The 19,726-nt window shown below is 38.9% G+C and overlaps 1 protein-coding gene across 16 annotated transcripts in view; it reads left to right on the forward strand.

Moving 5' to 3' along the window:
* LDB2 (LIM domain binding 2) overlaps positions 1-19,726 on the forward strand; it is a 350,201-nt gene that overhangs the window by 298,190 nt on the left and 32,285 nt on the right. For all 16 annotated transcript variants that reach the window (XM_085545681.1, XM_085545676.1, XM_085545678.1 and 13 more), the window contains 3 exons: positions 2,170-2,342; positions 6,937-7,059; positions 8,301-8,384. In XM_085545681.1, the coding sequence (XP_085401807.1) occupies positions 2,170-2,342; positions 6,937-7,059; positions 8,301-8,384 (380 nt within the window). The remainder of the gene's footprint in view (positions 1-2,169; positions 2,343-6,936; positions 7,060-8,300; positions 8,385-19,726) is intronic.

The raw sequence follows: 19,726 nt of genomic DNA on the forward strand, positions 1-19,726 counted from the left end.
GTAGGGTTTTGTGAGTGTTTCTCGTGGAGGTTTATGCTACTGTATGCTAGACACTCACATGAGCAGTTTTGCCTTTTACAGACAGAGTCTGCACAGGCATCTGTAGATGAAAATGAGGTTCCATGGGGCATCTCCTTGTGCGCAACCCTGTTCCTGCTCATTCTTTTGGCTCCCCACGTTGTTACTTACAGTAGCAGACCCTGGTAGCAAGCACAAGAAATGCCTAGTAGGAAAAATAATGAGATATTTAATGTATTTCTAGCTTTCTTTAATGTGTTGTAGCTGTGGCTACAAGGCTGAAACCAGCACCATATGACCATGCTACTTTGGGAATGGTCTATAAATGCAGTTAAAGAAGTTTCAAGATATTTATGTGGTGCCTAGGTCACGTGAATAGAGGTTTATCACAATCAGTAGGAATGCTGGATTTTCATATCACACATTTTCTGCCTAGGATGATTAGCAGGAAATTTAATTTGCACTAATTAGCCTTAGGGGAGCAAAAAAATTAACATGATGGGAAAGTTTCGAGTTTTGCTATATACCATACCAAGATGGAAAAATCTGAGTTAAAGCTCAAGTCTAATGCTGATACACTGGACTTCATTTTCTCTAAATTAAATTAAAAGACTGTAGAAAATTAATATATGCATAGTGAGTGGGTGGGCTTTTTAGGAGCTGGAGTTGTAGAATAGTTGTTCAAAGTATTCACTGAACTGTCAGCCACATCCAGAAAGTGCAGTATATTTTAATCCTTAAAATTGTGTTGATACCTAATATTGCAGTAAAAGCTTTAAGAAGTCCTTGTTTTCTATATTTGTATATTTTCCTTATGTAATGTGCATTATAACCACACATGCAATATTCCACATTGTAACGCACAGAGCAGAAACAGCTTTCACAGAAACACTTCTGTGAAAACACCATAGTTTTTAATTTACAACACCCACTTGCAAATACATTTTTAGGGTCAAGTGCCCTTGTTTGTATGCTGGCAAAATTCCTATGAAAATAAGTTTTTCAGAAATTACTCTGAAAGGTATGCAGCAAATAAGAGAGGCATGAGTCACCACATAGTCCTGATAGATAAATAAGAATTAGGAGCTAATCGACTCTAATTTTGCCTGATGGTGACTTTTCTCTCTCACTGTTCCAGAACACTTAGTTTAGATCTCAGTTTTTCCCTCTGAAGATGGAGGTAATTTTCATGTATCCACCACTCAGAACTACTGTGGATTGATTAATGTATGCAAGGCAATGAGTCATTCAATATGGAAGTATTAGTCTGTTTAAACTAAAGTGTTCTTTCATACAAGCTTGTGGTTGCATCCAAATTTACCTGTAAAAAAAGGAGGTGGAAAACATCAGTTGTGTACAAGATTGCCTTTGATACCATTTTTTCTGCTAGTCTGTGTATCCAAAATGCATGTTGTGCTCACTATTGCCATTACATACTTGGAGAACCCAGTACTTGGAGTCCATACTCCTGAAGAGTAAGAGTGGACATAAGTTACTACAAGTGTCTGCTCAGACCTTCTAGCCTGTGGCACAAACACACTCAGTCTAAAGAAAGATTTCAGGTAGGCTCTCTCTTGGCAATCACGTGTTGTATAACATACACTGTATTGCATTCTAAGGTTTTTCTTCACTATCCAGATTGATAGCTGTAGTTGACCTATTCAGTCAACACTGTGTGTGTGTGTGTGTGTGTCTGTATATAAATACACATATGCACACACAAACATATTTGTGTCCACAGCTCTTTCATATAAATGCATTTCTGTAAGTGCTCAGCACTTGTATTTATATATTTATGAGTAATATCCAACTTTCAGTCATAATTGACACCATGTGGCTCTCTGTATGATAATTACTTTGGGACAAAAAAACTTGCAGATGGTTTCAAAAGTGCCTCTAACTCACCATCAGTGTAAAGAGATTAAATAAGATGAGCTCACTCTCTCTGAATATCAGAATAAGCTGTTTTCATTGATTTCACTGGGAGCAGGCACAACTCCATTTCTACAGCAGACAGAAAACATGTATTATATTACTTAAATGAAAGTTTGATTTCATTGCACTTAAATTTATTCATGTTCTGTTAGCAAATGGTTGAAGATTTTATAACCTAGAGCATTTGCTGAATTCTGCTTTGTATTTTCCTCACAGCAATTGGAAGGACCCTCATTCCTCGTTATTTTAGCACTGTCTTTGAAGGAGGTGTAACAGACCTGTATTACATTCTCAAGCACTCAAAAGAGTCATACCACAACTCATCCATCACAGTGGACTGTGATCAATGCACCATGGTCACTCAGCACGGAAAACCCATGTTTACCAAGGTAACAGGGAAGACTCAAAAAAGCATGTTGTTTGTTTTTGTTTTGTGTTTTTCTTTCTTTCTGGTGTGTCTGAGAGTGAAAAATGTTGGCTGTTGCATTTTTCTGGTAGACCGAGATTATTTCTATTTTCTGTATTCATTACATGACTGGAGAATTCTGTGGGCATCTTCTGCAATTCTCCCCCCAAAAAATTGCGAGAGAAGTACATTATGCCAGGATTCTGGAGCTATCAGATGTACATGAATTAAATGCAACCTGCCATCTCCTTTTCTCTTGGCTCAATTTTAAAGCAACAATGAGATTTTACATTGCTGGTATATACCACTTTGGGTGGCTCACTTTACACTTGATACTCAGTCTAAGGACTGTAAATCCCTAGTAAACAGATTATTAAATACAGTGGAATGCTGGTCCAAAAGGCAGAGAAGTCAGTGGAGGACTCAATTGATTTGAGCATGTTCTGCATCAGGCAGTTAGTACATATTCAATATTCGCAACTGATAGTGAATTATGGAATATAGTAAAATATATTATCGTCATGCACAGCCTACTTCAATTTTTTAATTAAAGTGAGTGTTGCATATTTATAAAAACAGTGCCAAAAAGGTGGAAAGTCCAAGTCAAAACAAAAAATCCTATTTTAAAAACCAGTAAACCAGTTTTGAAAATGGAAAGGCGCATTTCATAATTTAACAGAAAATGTTTCTTTTGCATCTTGTACCTGTTCATTTCTATGAACATCAACCTTCATGTGGAAAAAAAAGCACAAAAGAAAAGGTGCATCAGAAGGAGGTAATCCATCCATATTGCCCTTATGACAACATGCTTAGGGGCTGCATGGCACATGTAGTTTTAGCATGTGTGTCTTCTCTGACTATTTTATTCATCATGGTGTGGGGCTTAAAGGACAGGGAGAAGAAGCCACCCATGTGTAGAACACTGGTGAGCTTGGAGGTGTGCATTTTATGGTATATTTATTCCAGCTTTCCCACTACAGCAGCCTGTGATTTACACAGACACAAACATGGAGATATTCCTGGGTGGCACCTCTTTACCACCTCAGTGCTCAGGAAGAGCTGTCCATGGTTGTCACGTGTAGAAAACATGGAGAGGTGAAGGGCAGCTGCTTCTTTGTGTAGCTGCCTTTAATGATCTTTATGTTTCTTCTTCTTTTTTTTTTTTTCTTTTTTTTTTTTTGTAATGGCTGTACATTAAAATGGCTGGATAAGTAGTGCTGTTGAAATAGAAGGCAGCGTTTAGTGGAATAAAGGAGAAAAGAATACATTGCTTTCAGAAATAAGTTAGAGCCAAATGCTGTCTCAGCTGTGCATGTGTAACTTCTAGCAGAGATAGTGAGGTCATGGATCTTGAACCCAAAGGTAAACTCTTAACTCCCACAGCATTGCTGGAAGAACAGAACTCCCATAAGCAGTGCTCCAGTTGATGGAGTAGCTCCTCACATCATGTCTGAATTTGACCCAGTGAAGGGCTTTTTTAGTGCAAAAATACAAATAAGCTATTCTTCTTAATAGCTATTTCAGTTTCACAAATAACTTGTAAGCTACAAATTCACTAGCATCTAATATAATGGGCTGGAACAGTTCTCATCACATATTGAATCGTGAATCTGCAGTTGCTTTTTATTCATTTCGACATTTCTCTAGTTAGTGCTACTCACTACATGCTGCAGTATTGGATGAATATATAACACGGCACTTCCCATTTTTTCAAACAAATATGGCTACAACATGCCTACCAGTAGGGATACAAATAGTTCAGCTTGTCTGTAGAAGGCTGTTGTCCGCATAAAGTAAGGCGCACACTTAAGAGCAGATTTTATTAAGGTATAAATAAATATTGTAAAAAATAAAAACAATTCAGTGGCGTGAATTGAAGTGGCAAAGAGGCCAAAACCTTGACTACCGCATTCATTTGCCTGGGCAGATGTTTGGTTTTTTTTCTCTAGGTAAAGAAAGAATTATATTTCCAATACTCTGATTTTGAGTGTTTTCCGACCCTCCAACTTCATGTGTATTCAGACTGCTTTTCTGCAGTTTGTGGTTTTTACAGTTCCTGATGGCATCACAAAGGTGAGCTTTGCTTCCACCGAGATCAAGGAGCACCCACTGGTGGGACAGGCCTTCTCTTGTGCTCCGTCAACCTGATTTATATCCGTGGCACTCAAACACTCCCAGTGATTTTAGCCCTCCAGCACATTCCAGATTTGCAAAAGCATCGGATTTCTTTTAAAGCAAAGCATCAGGTTTGAGAGACGGCCATTAACAAAAGTGGAAAGAGTTTTAAAAGGTGCATTATATCACTACTACAAGAATCCAAGCATTAAGGAACAGAAATGAATTTATTTCTCGTGGGCGCAGGCAGTTTAATTTCCTACAATTAATAAGTGCAGCGAAGGGGTTAAAAAGCTATTGCTTAGTTTGAGAAACGTTCTTTTTTAGTTTTTTTCCTGGCCTAGTCTAGAGCAACCACGTGATATGCTGAATGCCTGCCAGCCTCTTTCTTGTTGATCCTCCGGAGACCATCTGTGCTGGGGGCATTGATTAGAGTGTGTCTGCTGGGATTACATCTTTTCTGTTGCCATGCCAACTAATCAGCTGATTTTGGTTACCACAGAAACAAAATGTCAGAGCTCACAGTACGGTAACATGAATTCAGCACAACAGAAAATGTTTTCTTAATTGGAGACCCTTTTGATTTTTTGGATTCTATGTAAAAGGTAGCATTAAATTTAAAAAAAAAAAAAAAATAGGCCCATTTACAATAAGAACTGCACCAATTTTATTGATTAAAAGCAGTGCGTAAAATTCTGCTCCACGTAAGGAAATTAAATTCCTTTATAAGACGTATAAATTTTTACCACTGTGAAATGGGGTATGTGTTTCAGTTTTTCTATGAGAATTTGTTAATGCTAGTGCATAAAGCAAGTCTGTTAAGAGCTGTGGGTTTTAGAGCCACAGAAGAAACATTTGAGAAGCCACAGGTATTATTATTAAAAAATATTTTAAACCTGAAGTATTTTCATTTAACCGGTCACCAATCGGGAACTTTGGCCTCAGCACAGTATTGTTAATACAACAGAATGCTCTTCTTCTTGTTTTAATCCTTATCTGCACACATGTGTATATCTCTGGGTAATTTCTTATCGTAGTACAAGTGACGTGAAAACCAAGATCAGGGTCAAATGACAACATAAGTTACATTAAGAATTTGAAGGCTTCACCGAAGGATGCTAAAAGGGGCAGAGGAGAACCTGCTGCAACATTCTTCTTCGTAGGTCTAGAGTAATTTATCTGTATAATATGCCTGTTCAAATTATCTGTGTATTTTTGTAGAAACTACCATGAGAAAAAGTCATGGTAACTTTAACAAACTGCTAACCAGAAAAGCCACACATTGACAAAGCAGGAAGTAGTCTGATCTGAGCTAGGGTTGTAAAAAGGCCCAATGGCCTCAACCAAATCTAGGATGGCTGATTGCTCAATCAAATATAAGTTGTATTAAAATTAAATTTGCAAGAACCTTTTCTTTTAAAAGTTGTTACACTGTGTCTCCACAGTATCTCTGCACCTTGTACTTTGAAATTCTGCTTGGAATACGAGTTGTATGCATAAGCATTCAATTAAAAAAAAAAAAATCAACAACAGAGGTAGCTAAATTTTGGATCAGGCTTCGTTTATGTTTTTCAGGGTGCCCCGAGGCAGGCATTTATTATACACCTACTTCTTCTAAGGAAGACTGCAACTATAGCATTTCTTTTCCAATACAACTGTGAACAGTTGCTTAAAAGTCTTCAGTAATTTATTTTATTCATCATTTCCAGGTAGTACCCCCTTGCTGCCTCCCATACACATCTCTTCCTTAGATAAGAGCTCTCACAGTGCTGCAGGAGCCACTGGCCATAGATGCAGCTCTGCAGTACCCTCTGGTCCTTCATTGCTGTCCCACCATTGCATGGAAGGGCAGCACTAATAAAAAAAAGTAGATAAGAATGAAAGAAAAGTTAAAATGAAATAAAAAGATAAAATACTTGAAAAAGACAAGAATGAGAAGGAAAAAAAGAACAAAAACAATTAACATCAAACACAGCCATTCAGGGCACCCTGTACTCTAACTAGATGGGAATGGAATGTTTATGTGCCCATCCACTGGTGAGGCCAAATCAACCTTAGAAAAGTTGGAAACATTGGGGTCAGCAGCTTTGCATCAAGTGTGCACACTTGGACCTCAGTCAGCTCCACTGCAAGTCTGGGTCATTAATTAGCATTCCTGAACCAAGACGGAGAGAGAACTGATGCAATAAATAAGTACAGTACTCTGTTTGTGAAATGCTATAAAATCTTTAGTATTATAAGGTGCTATCTGCTCTGCAGTAAGGCCAGTGAAGTCATTTTCTCACATTTATTTCCCACCTCCCCCCCCGCCCCCCTCACCCCCCGCCCCCATGAGAAAGAAAAATAATTAGTCCAGCAACAGAATACTGCTCTGATATTTTTCAATGTTGTTTGATTGATGATACAGTAACACTGAAAGCAAAATTCCTGGGAATTTATGTCATGCATTTTATGTATTCTAGGTATGCACAGAAGGACGTCTTATCTTGGAGTTTACTTTTGATGATCTTATGAGAATAAAAACATGGCACTTTACTATTAGACAATACAGAGAATTAGTCCCACGCAGCATTCTAGCCATGCATGTAAGTAATCCTTTTTTCACTTGACCTAATGCAAAGAGATGAGATTAGGTCTATGAAGAACTCCAGCAAATTTCACACTCAAGGCAATTAACTATAAATATTTTCTTTTGCCTGCAACTACATCCATTTACAAGTTCCTTCATTGCTCCCTCCTATCTCAGTGCTTTATTGTTGCCACTGTTGCTATATTTCCATTTTGGTTTAGCACAGTTTTGTTTTTAATCCCATTTGGTGGTCTGTATGGTTTGGGCTGAAAATCTATTCATATTGATATCAACTAAACTAACATCAGTGAATTTCCATCATTGTAGATACAAATTTTCTTGGTCTGTCTTCAAATCAAGCTAACTAATTTTACCCTTACATAAGACAGAAAATAAATAAATGTCATATATTTACTCAAAATACTTAAGAATTGTAATCCAGGTCTTCCCTTCTTATTATTTCAGGACATTTTTTTCTTTGTAATTGGATGAAAATGTACACAATGGAACGTTAAAACTTTACATATTCTACAGGATGAAGTCTAACTGTAATAAAGTAAATCACTGAGGGGAAACAAAGAACAGAGTGTTATAGCTACTTTCAGTTCTGCATTGCAGAAGCATTCAGATTAGGTTGTAATTGTAGTAATGAGATCGATATCATTCTAAAGCAGAGGCTGGTCTCACAGGTAAAGCTCCTGGCTTGGATCAGAGAAGGACTGTGCTCATGCTTTTCCAGTTTCATCTGAAGTAAAATAATCTAAACCAGAAGGGTTCTTCAGCCTGTGCTTAGCACTTCTCACATTAGGTCTGTTAGAAAGTGCTTTGATGAGTTCTCTGCTTCAATTTCTCATACACAAAAAGAAAGCAATACCTTCTTTGCTTCTGCCTTTATCTGCTTACTTTCCTTGTTTTCCAGCCAACAAAGGAAAGGCTTGAGGTCCTACAGGAAGCTCTTTGTGGGGTAGGTGGGAGGGGTGCTTTGCTTGTCTGTGCCCTATGCATGACCAGACCTCCAAGGTGTATTACTTGAATGGACAGGAGGAAGTATTGGAAAACAGTTCATCATTCTGGTTCAATTCTTTAAGGTTTTGCATTTTCCTGTGCAAACAGAGCTCTGTAGCTTATGGCATAAATTCATTATCAATACGAATGACATCTCTCTTCAAAGAACCTTCCCCACATTCCACCAAATGCACAAAGAAAAGCAAATAGATGAAAAGCAAAGTGAAAATTCTTTTTCTCTCTGTTGTTTAGGCACAAGACCCTCAGGTGCTGGAGCAGCTGTCCAAAAACATCACTCGAATGGGTCTGACAAACTTCACCCTCAACTACCTCAGGGTAAGCATACCATAGCCAACGCTTATTGTGAGCATTTTTTAAAAGTTACTGTTAGCTTTGAGTCAAGGTAATGAGAGCAGAGCCTGTGTCAGACAGGTAAGAGATGTACCTAACTCTTAGCAGGAATGCAGGAGACTGCACTAAAGATGTAGCTGCTAATAATGCAGCATTAAAAAGGATAAGAAGTTTGCCATGGAGTTGAAGGAATGTGTGCACAACACTCTGTTTTTGATGGCATTACTTCTCATGTTTGATAAAAGGATTGATTTTTTTGCAAGCAAAGCTGTTTCACTGTTCCTGAGAAAATGGCAGCTTGTTCTCATTAACAACTGCCTGCATTCTCCATCCCTCCGACCTCCCCACCTCTCCATGTCTGAGCAAACACTCAGCTCCAGTTCTGGCTGCAGCAGTTCCTCAAACCAGTTCTTACTTCATGTGCTTCTGGGAGCCTGAGCTCCCTCCTCGGCCTTGCATAGAATTGAGTGTGGTTTTTTATGATTAAATAATGCATTTGTTCCCATTGCTTTTTGACCCTTAAAGTGCATTCAAAGTTTGTAAGTTTATTTTTATTTTTCAGAGTATTCCCTGGTGTGGGCTTGCAATGCATACACTGAAATATGGGTTCGTAGAGTTCATTTTTCAAGGTTAAAATTAAGACTTTTCTTATTCCTAAACATGCCATTAATAGATAAGATGGGGCAGATAACTCAATAATAAACCAAGCTAACGTGTCCAAGAAATCTGGTTTTATTCCTTCTAATTGTGTAATAATTCAAGATGGTTCTTGAAGATGACAAGAGCACACTGGAAAATGCAATTTTTTTCAGCTCAAGGTAGAGCTGAGAGCCTGTATTGTAGTGAACAAAAAAAAAAGCTGTGCTTTTTTTCAAGTCTGTGATCCTTGTAAAATTCTTCCTATGGTGAAGTCCTATCCCAGAGTGTTTTGGACTCCAAGGAGGAACAATGTCAGGATGGAGACATGGTGAGATTTCCCTCACTGTGTATGTCCATGGCTTATAGAGAGGCTGCAGTTTTCCTTGCTCTTCCAGGATAATAAGCCTTTGTTGGTAGCTGTTTATGGTGCTGGCTGAAAAGTTACTGTTCAAATTATAGTCTGAGTTACACAGGGCAGACTGGCTGTAACTGAAAGAAGAATTTGTCATAAAACCTCAGAGGAATAAGGTGCTGCATTAGAATTTCCCCTGTAAAGTCGAGGACAGTGTGTCTATGTTGTGTATATTGCATTCTCTCCAACATCTCTTATCTCTTAACTTTGAGAGCTATGGATTTGAAGAGTTGGCTATTTGCACGTGCTGATAGAGATAGGGCAAGGGGGAACGGTTTTAAATTAAAAGAGAGGAGATTTAGATTAGATGGTAGGCAGAAATTTTCCACTCAGAGGGTGGTGAGGCACTGGCACAGGCTGTGCAGAGAGGCTGTGGATGCCCCATCCCTGGAGCGCTCAAGGCCAGGTTGGATGAGGCTCTGGGCAGCCTGAGCTTGTGGGTGAGAACCCTGCCCATGACAGAGGCACTGGAATTAGATGATGTTTAAGGTTCTTTCCAACCCAAGCCATTCTGTGATTATAGCTTGGTGTACTTGTAGCTTGGCTCTCCAGAAATGGCCACCATGGCTCCCTCCTAAGTCACACCACATTTTGCATAATGGCAAACATCAGCAGGCTTCTGCCTTCAGTAGGCTATTTCCATGTTTTCTTTAGAGTTTTTATACACTACGAGACATCACCTGCCTTTTGAAGTCTTTGATTCCCTTAGCGTGCCTGGACATACCTGTGAGCACTTGGGCAGGCTCAGCACATGCTCTCTGTGGAGCTCAGAGGGCAAGGCCAAATTTGCAGCATTTCCTTTTCCCAGTCCCTTCCAGGTCCTTTGTGGCATATTCTGCTACTGCCACTCATGATGATGTGCACAAGAAAGGCAGGGGCCCCGCTAGGGTGCAACCGCACAGCACACCCGCACTGCTCCCATCAGCATCAAATAAAGGGAAAGGAAGAAAGCGGGGGAGGGAGAAAAAAATCCTCAGGAAAAGAAAACTGGGATCAAGCTAAGCACTGAGGAGATGAGCACTGAAGTGAAAGGGGATGAAAAGATGAAGTCTTACTTTTTTTCTCCTTCCTTACTAGTTTAGTTAGCTTAACAGACAACATTTGGTCTCTGGGTGCAAAGCTTCCACTGGCTCCTGCTGTGGTGATTCCAAAAGGGTTTTTTTTTTTTTTCCTTTTTTTACAAGCCAATCTTTGTAGCTCTCTTTCTTGCAGGGAGGAATTGATCATTCTGCTATTATTTTTTTTTTCAGATGTTCAGCTCGAGCTCATACTAGATGAAATATTTCCATTTGATTTACTTCTTTTCCAATCACTTTCTTCTGTTAATTTTAAAATGAAAATCCTTTCTCAACTAAGGATTGTGAAACCATGAGCTAGAAGTATCTGGTAAATGCACTGAGGTTTAAGGTGTTTTCTCCTTTATTTAAGCCAGCATTAAAGGATATTATATCCAGTCTTCCCAGTATTTAGCAATTAGCACTGCTACATGTTTCTGAATAAGGATTTCACACTAAGCATAAAAATGATTTCCTTTTTTTTCCCTTTTTTCCTGCTGCACACAGCAAAGGCTTGCAATACTCGTAAGCAAAAACTTCACTGATGGGCAGAATTAATCATTTTTATTCTCCAGCGTGCACACAGCAGCAAGCCACACTGCAGTCTCTTTAAAGGCAGAATTTAAACCTGGATTTCAGATGGTTGTGATATAAAGGCATAGCCTGTATTTTTTGCACTCTAGCCATCACAGAATGCTAAATCATTTCTATTTGGAATAATTGCAGTTGCTGGCATGTTAACCTCCATTCCAGAGTGCCACATGCCTGTGGAGCCACAGCTTTGGATCTGTGCCCTGTTTTGTCTTCATTTATTCAGAATAAAGGTGTTCTACACAGAAGAACATTGATTTTTTTTAATAATATTTAATACAAACTTTAAGTATTTTTTTCTGGAACATATTCCAGAACCTGGAAATGAATTATTTTGTTCTGTGCCATTTTGTGAATGTTTTTTCTCTCTGCTTTCTCTGGCACTGTAAAAAACCATAGATTTCCTTCCCTTCCAGTTACTAGTTTGTTTTGTTCAAGCATAATTGATTACCTCATCAATGGGGTCAGCAGACTTTGCTGTAACTGCTGAATAGGAGCTGAACAGGCTGTCTCAGAAATAATGAGCAAAACCTTGTAGGTTTTAAATTAATATCAAGCTTTTTAAAAGGTAATTTTTCATCAAGTCATCAAGTATTACAAGATATTACAAACCATCAGATAATAAGTCCAAGACCTATATCCTAGTCCCAGTCAGTACAACTCCAAAAACAAACAGGGATCCTGTACAGAGATGAAAGATGGAGATAACATGCAGCAGACCAGATTCCACCAAGCTACATGAATTAGTCCACACACATTACCTTCTTATTTTTTTGTCTGCAGAGTTTTCTTGTTGCTCTGCTATTTTATTTAGGTCTTCAGTGCGTAACATATTTGAATGTACTCTAAACAGCAGATGAATGCCAGCAGCACTATTCAGTTTGGAGCTCAGAGAATTCATTCTGCCTTCTATAAAATGATTTATTCTCTCAAAATTTCTCACATGATAGAAATGCCGGCCTCTAATGCCAATTAGGCAGGACTACCTGGCCTGAGCCTTGACATACAGCTGTATCTTGCCCAGCAGGTTTCCAAAATTTGTTTCTCCTCTCTTGTATTGTGTGAGTTGGAGTTGATTTCTCAGAGCTGTTCTCAGGGTATAGATCCAGCACCCTCCCCATGCTGTGGGTCTGCTCCAGCAACTGCTCTGTTTGAGTTAGTGGAGCCCAGCCCGCTTCTGCCCTCTGCAAAGGTAGAGCTGGTGCAGCACTTCCCCTTAATCCCATAGGGTGCATCCACCAGGGCTTGTCGGAGCTACAAATTAGCCAGTTTGTTTTCTGTACAAGCAATAATGAAGCATTACTGTTGCAACACAGGGCAATATTTCTCGAATCCTCCTTTTCAGTAATTCAGCTTCTCACTGGACACTCAGATTTCTTCTGCTAGGAAAATAACATGAATTATTTAATGGGACACAATTTTCTGAAGGCAGTGCTCACATTGCAATCAGTCCATTTGTAACTATATCCAGTGCACATGCAAAATAGACTCACATGCAACAGTTTTAATGCACTGGGAATTTTATTTTTTTTTTCTAAATATGGTTTCATGCATGGAAAGGAAATGAATCCAGGTCATTCGAGTTTCCTCCTAATGTGTAATGGTTTGTGTCAGCTATCTGGTCAATACTTAACAGCATTTTGTGTATTTTCAGTGAAGAGGGAGAAAGATTATGTGCAAGCATTGTTAAGGATGCAAAGTCAGGTGCATCTGGGTAAAGAAATGCTATATTTATAGTCACCCATGCAGCACTAATCCATTTCCCTGTGTGAGTAATGTGATGTTGCCATCTTTTGACTACAGCGTCACACGTGGTGGTTTCCTTAGAGCTCCTGGTCCAGGCAGAGCACAGGAATGCTGCTAGCATCCATTCTGTACCAAGCACTCCAGTGCTACTCATTTCATAGAATCACAGAATGGTTTAGGTTAGAAAGAACCTTAAAGCCCATCTAGTTACAGCCCTCTGCCCTGGACAGGGCTGCCACCTACCAGCTCAGGCTGCCCAGGGCCCCATCCAACCCTGGCATTGAACACCAGTGGGGATGGGGCACCCACAGCTTCTCTGGGCAGCCTGTGCCAGTGTCTCACCTCTTCCTGAGAATTTCCTTCTACCATCTAATCTAAATCTCCTCTCTTTTAATTTAAAACCATTCCAATTTTTCCTCTGTCTACCCGTGTAAAAAGTCTCCATCTTTTTATTTTTTATTTTTTTAATAAGCCTTCTTTAGGTACTGAAAAGATTCCTTATGGACTTTATTGCAGCATCACTGTAGCATCTCCTCTGCAGATGTTAATGGCTGCGTAGCACCTACACATGGAAGAGCACTGTCGCCCCTGCTTGCACATATGATGTTGTGGTCACTCGGGATCAGCTAACTGGAGGTAGCCATTCAGAAAAAGCAAAGGCCTGACTTTGCAAGGCACTTGCTGTAACAAAACTGTTGACATTGATCAGTCTGCTGTCTCATGCTAGCTCTGTAAATGAAGGGGGAACAGATGAGTGTTTCTGGGAACACACTGATAAGAGTGCTTTTCCCATGACTTTGTATCACAGTAGAGCTGTGTGGCAAGGGAATTTTGTTAGAGCAGCATTTGGTTACTCTGAAATCTAAGCTTATCCTTTCTTCTTCTGTTGCTTCCCTCTTCGTTCTTCTGCCGCATTTCGATGGCTTCAGCAGATAAGCACGAAGCCCTGCACATAGCAACTGCACTGACTGTGTTCTGTGAGCAGTGTGAGGTGTCAGAGAAGCAGAATATCTGAGCGTGTAGCGAGATGCTGTACCCTAATGGATAGGAGTAACAAGTTCTGTTAAGGATTCACACTCAAAGGACAGGTTTGGGATCATTAAATTATTCTGAAGATTTTCCTAATGAAAGCTGTCAAAATTTTAAAGAATCCTCAGAACCAGAGGCACGATATCTTGTAGACTTTATTCCTACAAATGGTAGTATTTTTCAATGAGACAGTTGAGCTTGGGGCAGATCTCCCTGGGAAAACACGGTTGAAATCAAAAGGGTTTCAGAGAAGGATTCAGATTTCTCTGACTGTCCATTCTCAGTCTGTGCCAGCTATAATTAGGAGATTCTGCCAAGGTTCTCTGGTAATGTAATTTCTTGTGTTTGTATCAGTAATGATCACAGTGGTTTCTTTTCCTCTATTTCATGTGTTTAATATTTTCTAGACAATGTTATATGTTACTTTCAGAATAATAAATGAGAAGAATGTGTTCTTTGCAACAGCTTGTACAATCAAATGTTAGCTTTTCTCTTTTTTTAATAAAGACATGACATTACAGAATATTTATAAAACAAATTATCCTACTGTAAGCAGAAGAGAACAGAGAAAAGTGGTAGAGCAGATTGTTTTTGAGAAGTGACCAGGATGGAGTGAGTGGGATGAGGGAGCAAGAATGGCAAAGACATAAGAAAGTGGAGAATGAGGCACCAAGTTGGAAATATTGTGAAGAGAAGATGGAATTTGAAGTAGCAGAGTTAGGGCATGATGATAAAGTGATACTCATATTGGAGACAATAGTAGTGTTGTACCTTTCATCCGTTGATCCCTAAGCATTTTATTGAAACAAATGAAGTGTGTAATAGATGGGAGAATTTTGACTCATCAAAAGCGAAGTAAGATGTAGCAAATCCAATGGCTTTTAAAAAGATCAGATAACAATTTTAAGCCAGATGAGCCAGCGTAATAGTGACTAACCCAGCTTGCTGTGGCTTGGAAACAGGTTTTAGAGCCTGTGGATAGCAGAAAGTTTGGATGCAAGTTAAAAACAGGGAATGGAAGCGGAGCATAAGTGATTAGAGAAAACATTGGGATTTAAGCAGAAACAGCAAATTTTAGCCACGTTCTGGAGATGGTAATGGCCAGTCTTCACACAAAGGGCACTAACGGGATCATGAGTTTCGGTTCAGAAAGATGTATTGTGTATGAACAGAAGCTAGCTACTGTGCCCACTGGATATATAGATCATATGACCTTTGAAATTAAATTAAGCTCTGCAGTAATGAGAATGGAAGGATGATAGCCTGCAATGTGAATCCTGGAAGCATCCATGAGTGAGAAATCAGAATGAAGTTAGGTTGGAGCATTTTAAAAATAAAATGTTAGAAGGGTAAAAGACAGAGAAAAAGACAAATCGTCAGCTGTATAAAAACAAGCCACAAGATTTGAACTAATAATGTTATTTCAGAAAGGAAAAAAGATGAGGGGAAAGAAGCCCAAGAACACAGCTGCAGGCTCTGTTTTTAGAAGACCAAATTAAAGCCTGGACTAATATGCAGTGCAGTCATAAATAATAATAACTATTAATTAAGTTTAGGAATGAGAGCTGCAGAGGTATGATTTGTGTGAAGACCTGAAAACACCAAAACCAGCTTCTTGTTCAAAGCAATGAAAACAGCAAAAATTATAATTAGCTGTTGAATATTGAACATCCATGGGTGTTCAGTTCAAATTGTTATGCAGGGATGGGTGAGTGGTTGCAGAGGTCAAGAAATAGGCTTTAATGAAAAGCCTGGGGTTCAAATCTTTGTTCTTGGAAGCAGTTGTCTTGGGGTATTGATTTCTGAAAGCTTATGGTAGCACTATGGTCTGCTCTTATCTTGAAAAGTGAATCGTATGTCTCCCCCGTGTTTTTAATCTTCAGGAGGTTTATTTTACAAGTCTCCTTATTCTGGTATCACAAGCAATCACGTTACATGATCTCTGCAATAATTTTCTCTGGGTAGTTAACCTTTCTGGTAAGCTTGTCCCTTCCCCTTCCTCTGACATTACCTGTTCCCTTTGACTGATCTGACGGGGAAACTCATCTAGCCCTTCCACCCAAGTGATGATCATCCTCAGTAGCTCTCCCAGTGCTACTCATGCAAGGTAGGGAACAGAGATTTGCGTCATCTAGCTTCTGCCTGGAAGTTAGACCACATCTCCAAGTTTGTTGCCACTGAAGGGTTGTGCGTCCGTGAACGTGTGTGTATAGATATAAGCGGAATGCAGTTTTTTTAAGTACCATAGGAATCACACCGTAATTTACCAATCAATTGCACTAATTGAAAATACTCATTTTGTGCTCACCTTTTAGAAAATCTTAGTACACTGTTTCAGTACTGTATGTACATTTACATGAATATCAGCGTTTGTCTGGTGGTCATAAGTGTGCAAGTCTGTGCAGTGCTTTTGATTTGTAAGCATACCTTGTGTTCGTACTAATGGATCTATCAGCAGGGATATCTAATTAATAAACAGGAACCCATGATTTTGCAATTATCTCAACTACATTAGACCCATAGGATGTAATGTACAGGCAGTGCTGATGAAGTTCTGAACCAGGTCTGTACTGCTGCATACATGAGGCTTGTGAGCAGTGTAAGCAGAAGTGGTTTCCATCTGTTTTGCTTCACTTCTAGCATTGTGTTCTGCACAGCTAGAAAATGGTGCTATGCTGAATATTTCTCCCTGTCCCAAATGGCTTCTTTAATCTTATGCCTTGTTACCTTTTCCCGTCAGTGTTTCTACCTCACCACTGCTTCATAATAAGGCAGTTTGTTAATCAAAGAACCAGTCTTAGCATCCATTGAAGTCAATGGGTATCTGTCCTTTGATCCAAATGTCATCTCATAGTTTTTCATTTATTCAGAGGTCTTTTATACCCATAAAATCCAATTTATCAAAATTAATTTCTCCAGTCCCTTGGGCAATTTTAGCCATGAAAATGCCATGCTGCATGAACAACAACAACAACAAATGGTTATTTTTATTGCGTTTTTGTTGTTGTTTTGTTTTGCAGTTTTGTGACAAAAGAAAATTAACTTGATTTAGCCACAGATTATAATTCCTAGGTGAGCCCCAAGGAACAACTATCAACTTAGGGATCTGACTTGAAGAAAAGGTTTAGGAATATAAAAGAATGAAGGAAGACAAAAGAACAGTGCTTTCATAGCAAGAGAGAGAATTTTCTCATTTTATTAATCATTCAGGCAAAACTTAGAGCTAGTTTAATTAAAAGGCCGTGCACCATTTCTACGCAAGATAAGACAGTTTTACATAAAGTAAGTATGAAGCACACACACAAAAAGCCCGCAGCATATTCCCTAGCCTGATTGCGTGGCATCTCATTTATAAAGCAGGATTGGACCCAGCCAGGTCTGGAGCAAAATCTCCAAGGAAAACACAAGCACTATCTAAAGAAAATGGTGTTGGCAGTTAAGCAGAGATCACCACACTCTCTGGAGCAGATCTGGTCTCATGCTTCATGTCACCAGCCGCAATACAGGTACTGTCTTCCCTAGTATGTTATAGGTCTAAAGGAATGCAAAGGTCTAGAGTCTTCCCATGCAAACTAATGAAATTATAGAATGGAATAATCTTCTGATTGTGATATGCAAATAAAGGAAGTGAGGTTTCAATCTTCTAAGCACTACAGCAGAAGTTTCTGTTTTTTAGCTTTTGACAAGATATGTTAGAGCTATGGTATCATGTAAAATATTATAGTCTATTTAAATAGCAACTGTCTTTCTTTTATAACTCTCCATATCCTGGTGGTACTCCAGGGTATCCTTGGGTGCCTTGTCTTTTCTAGTGTGTGAGGTGAAATGTTCAGCCATACAAGGGAGAGAATATCAGATATATTCTATTGCTATGACCTCGAACAATGTAATTTTTAAAATGAATTAATTTGACAAAAATAATTATAATAAGAAACATGAAATACATGAAACATGAAATACAGCTAGCTCATTATTATAGCTAATAGTATAAGAACAAAAAGTTGCTCAGAATAAAAATATATGTTCCTGAAGTCAATATTATCACCCAAATCATATTCATACCACTTATTGTTTCTTTGTGTACCCTCCTGATGGCTAATTGTATCCTGAAGACCATCTGGTCTCTTTGTCAGCTGCTTCAAATTCTTCCTGGGTCAGCGTCAGGGTAGCCTGGATCCTACAATCTTATGTTAATATTTTGAATTCTACTGTAGACCACTTTGCAGCCTAGGATAGGCTTCCTCTGGCTATAATAGATGGTAAGGAAAACCCTTATTTCCAGTTACACAATAATACAATAATTTTGTGGAAGCAGAGGACTTACGGACACTGCCCTTGTCTAAGCTCCAAGACTTGCTCCTAGCTGCTGCAGGTCATCCCAGTTCTGCTGACATGATGGCAAGAAGCAGTGCACTGCTTAAGGCTCCTCTGAGTACAAACCCAGAGGGAGAAGGCTGCCTCTTGTTTAGACCACAAAAACAACCACAAAACATAAAAGCCTCATGAGCTTTTCAGTTTTTCATTTTTAAACTGACTACTGCAGCAGAGACTAGAAACATGAAGCAAGAAGAAAAGTAGCAGAAACAAAGCCTTCTGAGAACTGCGGCCCCCCAGGGCAGGCAGAAGTATGCTGTCTATGGAGATGCTCTCAATTCTCTGCTTTTGCTCTCCTCCCACGTTTCTTGCACCAAATACTGTTAATGACCATTTCCTTCAAGAGGATGGAAAACCAGAGAGATCATAGGAAGGGTCAAAATATAAAACAAAATACTTTTGTAACACTGATTGGTTTGGAGTGATACTTTAGGCTCTTTTCTTTCTATTTCAGTTAAGTGAAATTAAAGAAGAAAGCAGCCTTTTTTTTTCACCTGCCACGAAGGCAGTTACTGGTCCTTGATAGCTCCTCCATTTAAATGGATGTTGTGGCTGCTTAGTACTTCTTGAGATGGATGTGTCACACCACCTTTTAACCCTAATTTATATTCTCAAACAAGCCTAAAGGGATCTTACATTTTTTAACTTACAGTGTTTGATTTCATTGTTCAAAGTTTTGTTCTTTCATAGCTTCTTTCTGGACAAGAATTAGATAAGAAAGATCTTCAGAGGATATCAACTACAATATCATTGTTGATTTTAGGGAAAATCAGGCTGAAATAGGGAAAGAAAAGACTTAGAAGAAAAGTACATGCATTTAGTATTCTTAGAGCTTGCTCTGTCAGAGCTTTTAAAAAGTGACCTGCTTAAAACTTTCCTTAGACCCCTTTCTTTTAGACATGTAAACATATACTTTCCTAAAGCAATCAATACATTTTCTCTTTGCTCAGCTTCCTATTTCTAAGGTTGGAACCAAGTTCTTAAAGCTTCATATGGGTACACTCCAAAAAGCTATTCATCAATATGTTTAATCGTGAAAGGTGATGTATACAAAGGTGAAAACACCATTTGTCATCGCAATATTGCTTAAGGATGATTTGTGCCTTGGGAATAAGGCAATATGGGCAATTTTTCTTCTCATTAGCTACTTTATTCATATCTGCAGGGGCTGTCAGAAACATGCATTTAATAACACTCAGCAATCTGCGTGTTAATAAATAAGGCTTCTTGAATCTATAGAATATCTTCGAAGTCATAGTTGTGAAGAAAATGCCTTTTGCAATGAACAATTTGACCTCATGTTTGGCACTCAAAAAAAGAAAACACAAACAAAACCCAGAATTGATCTGTGATGACTTCACTGTTTTTTCCTTATCACACAGGTATTTTTGCATGAATAGAAAATTCTGTGTTTTCCCTTGTTCTAGTTAAAAAAACAACCAAACAACAACAACAGTTCACACTGGAATCAGCTCCCCAGG

This window comes from Coturnix japonica, chromosome 4, assembly GCF_054131305.1.
Source record: "Coturnix japonica strain WE chromosome 4, WE-NBRP24, whole genome shotgun sequence".
Lineage (NCBI taxonomy): Eukaryota > Metazoa > Chordata > Aves > Galliformes > Phasianidae > Coturnix > Coturnix japonica.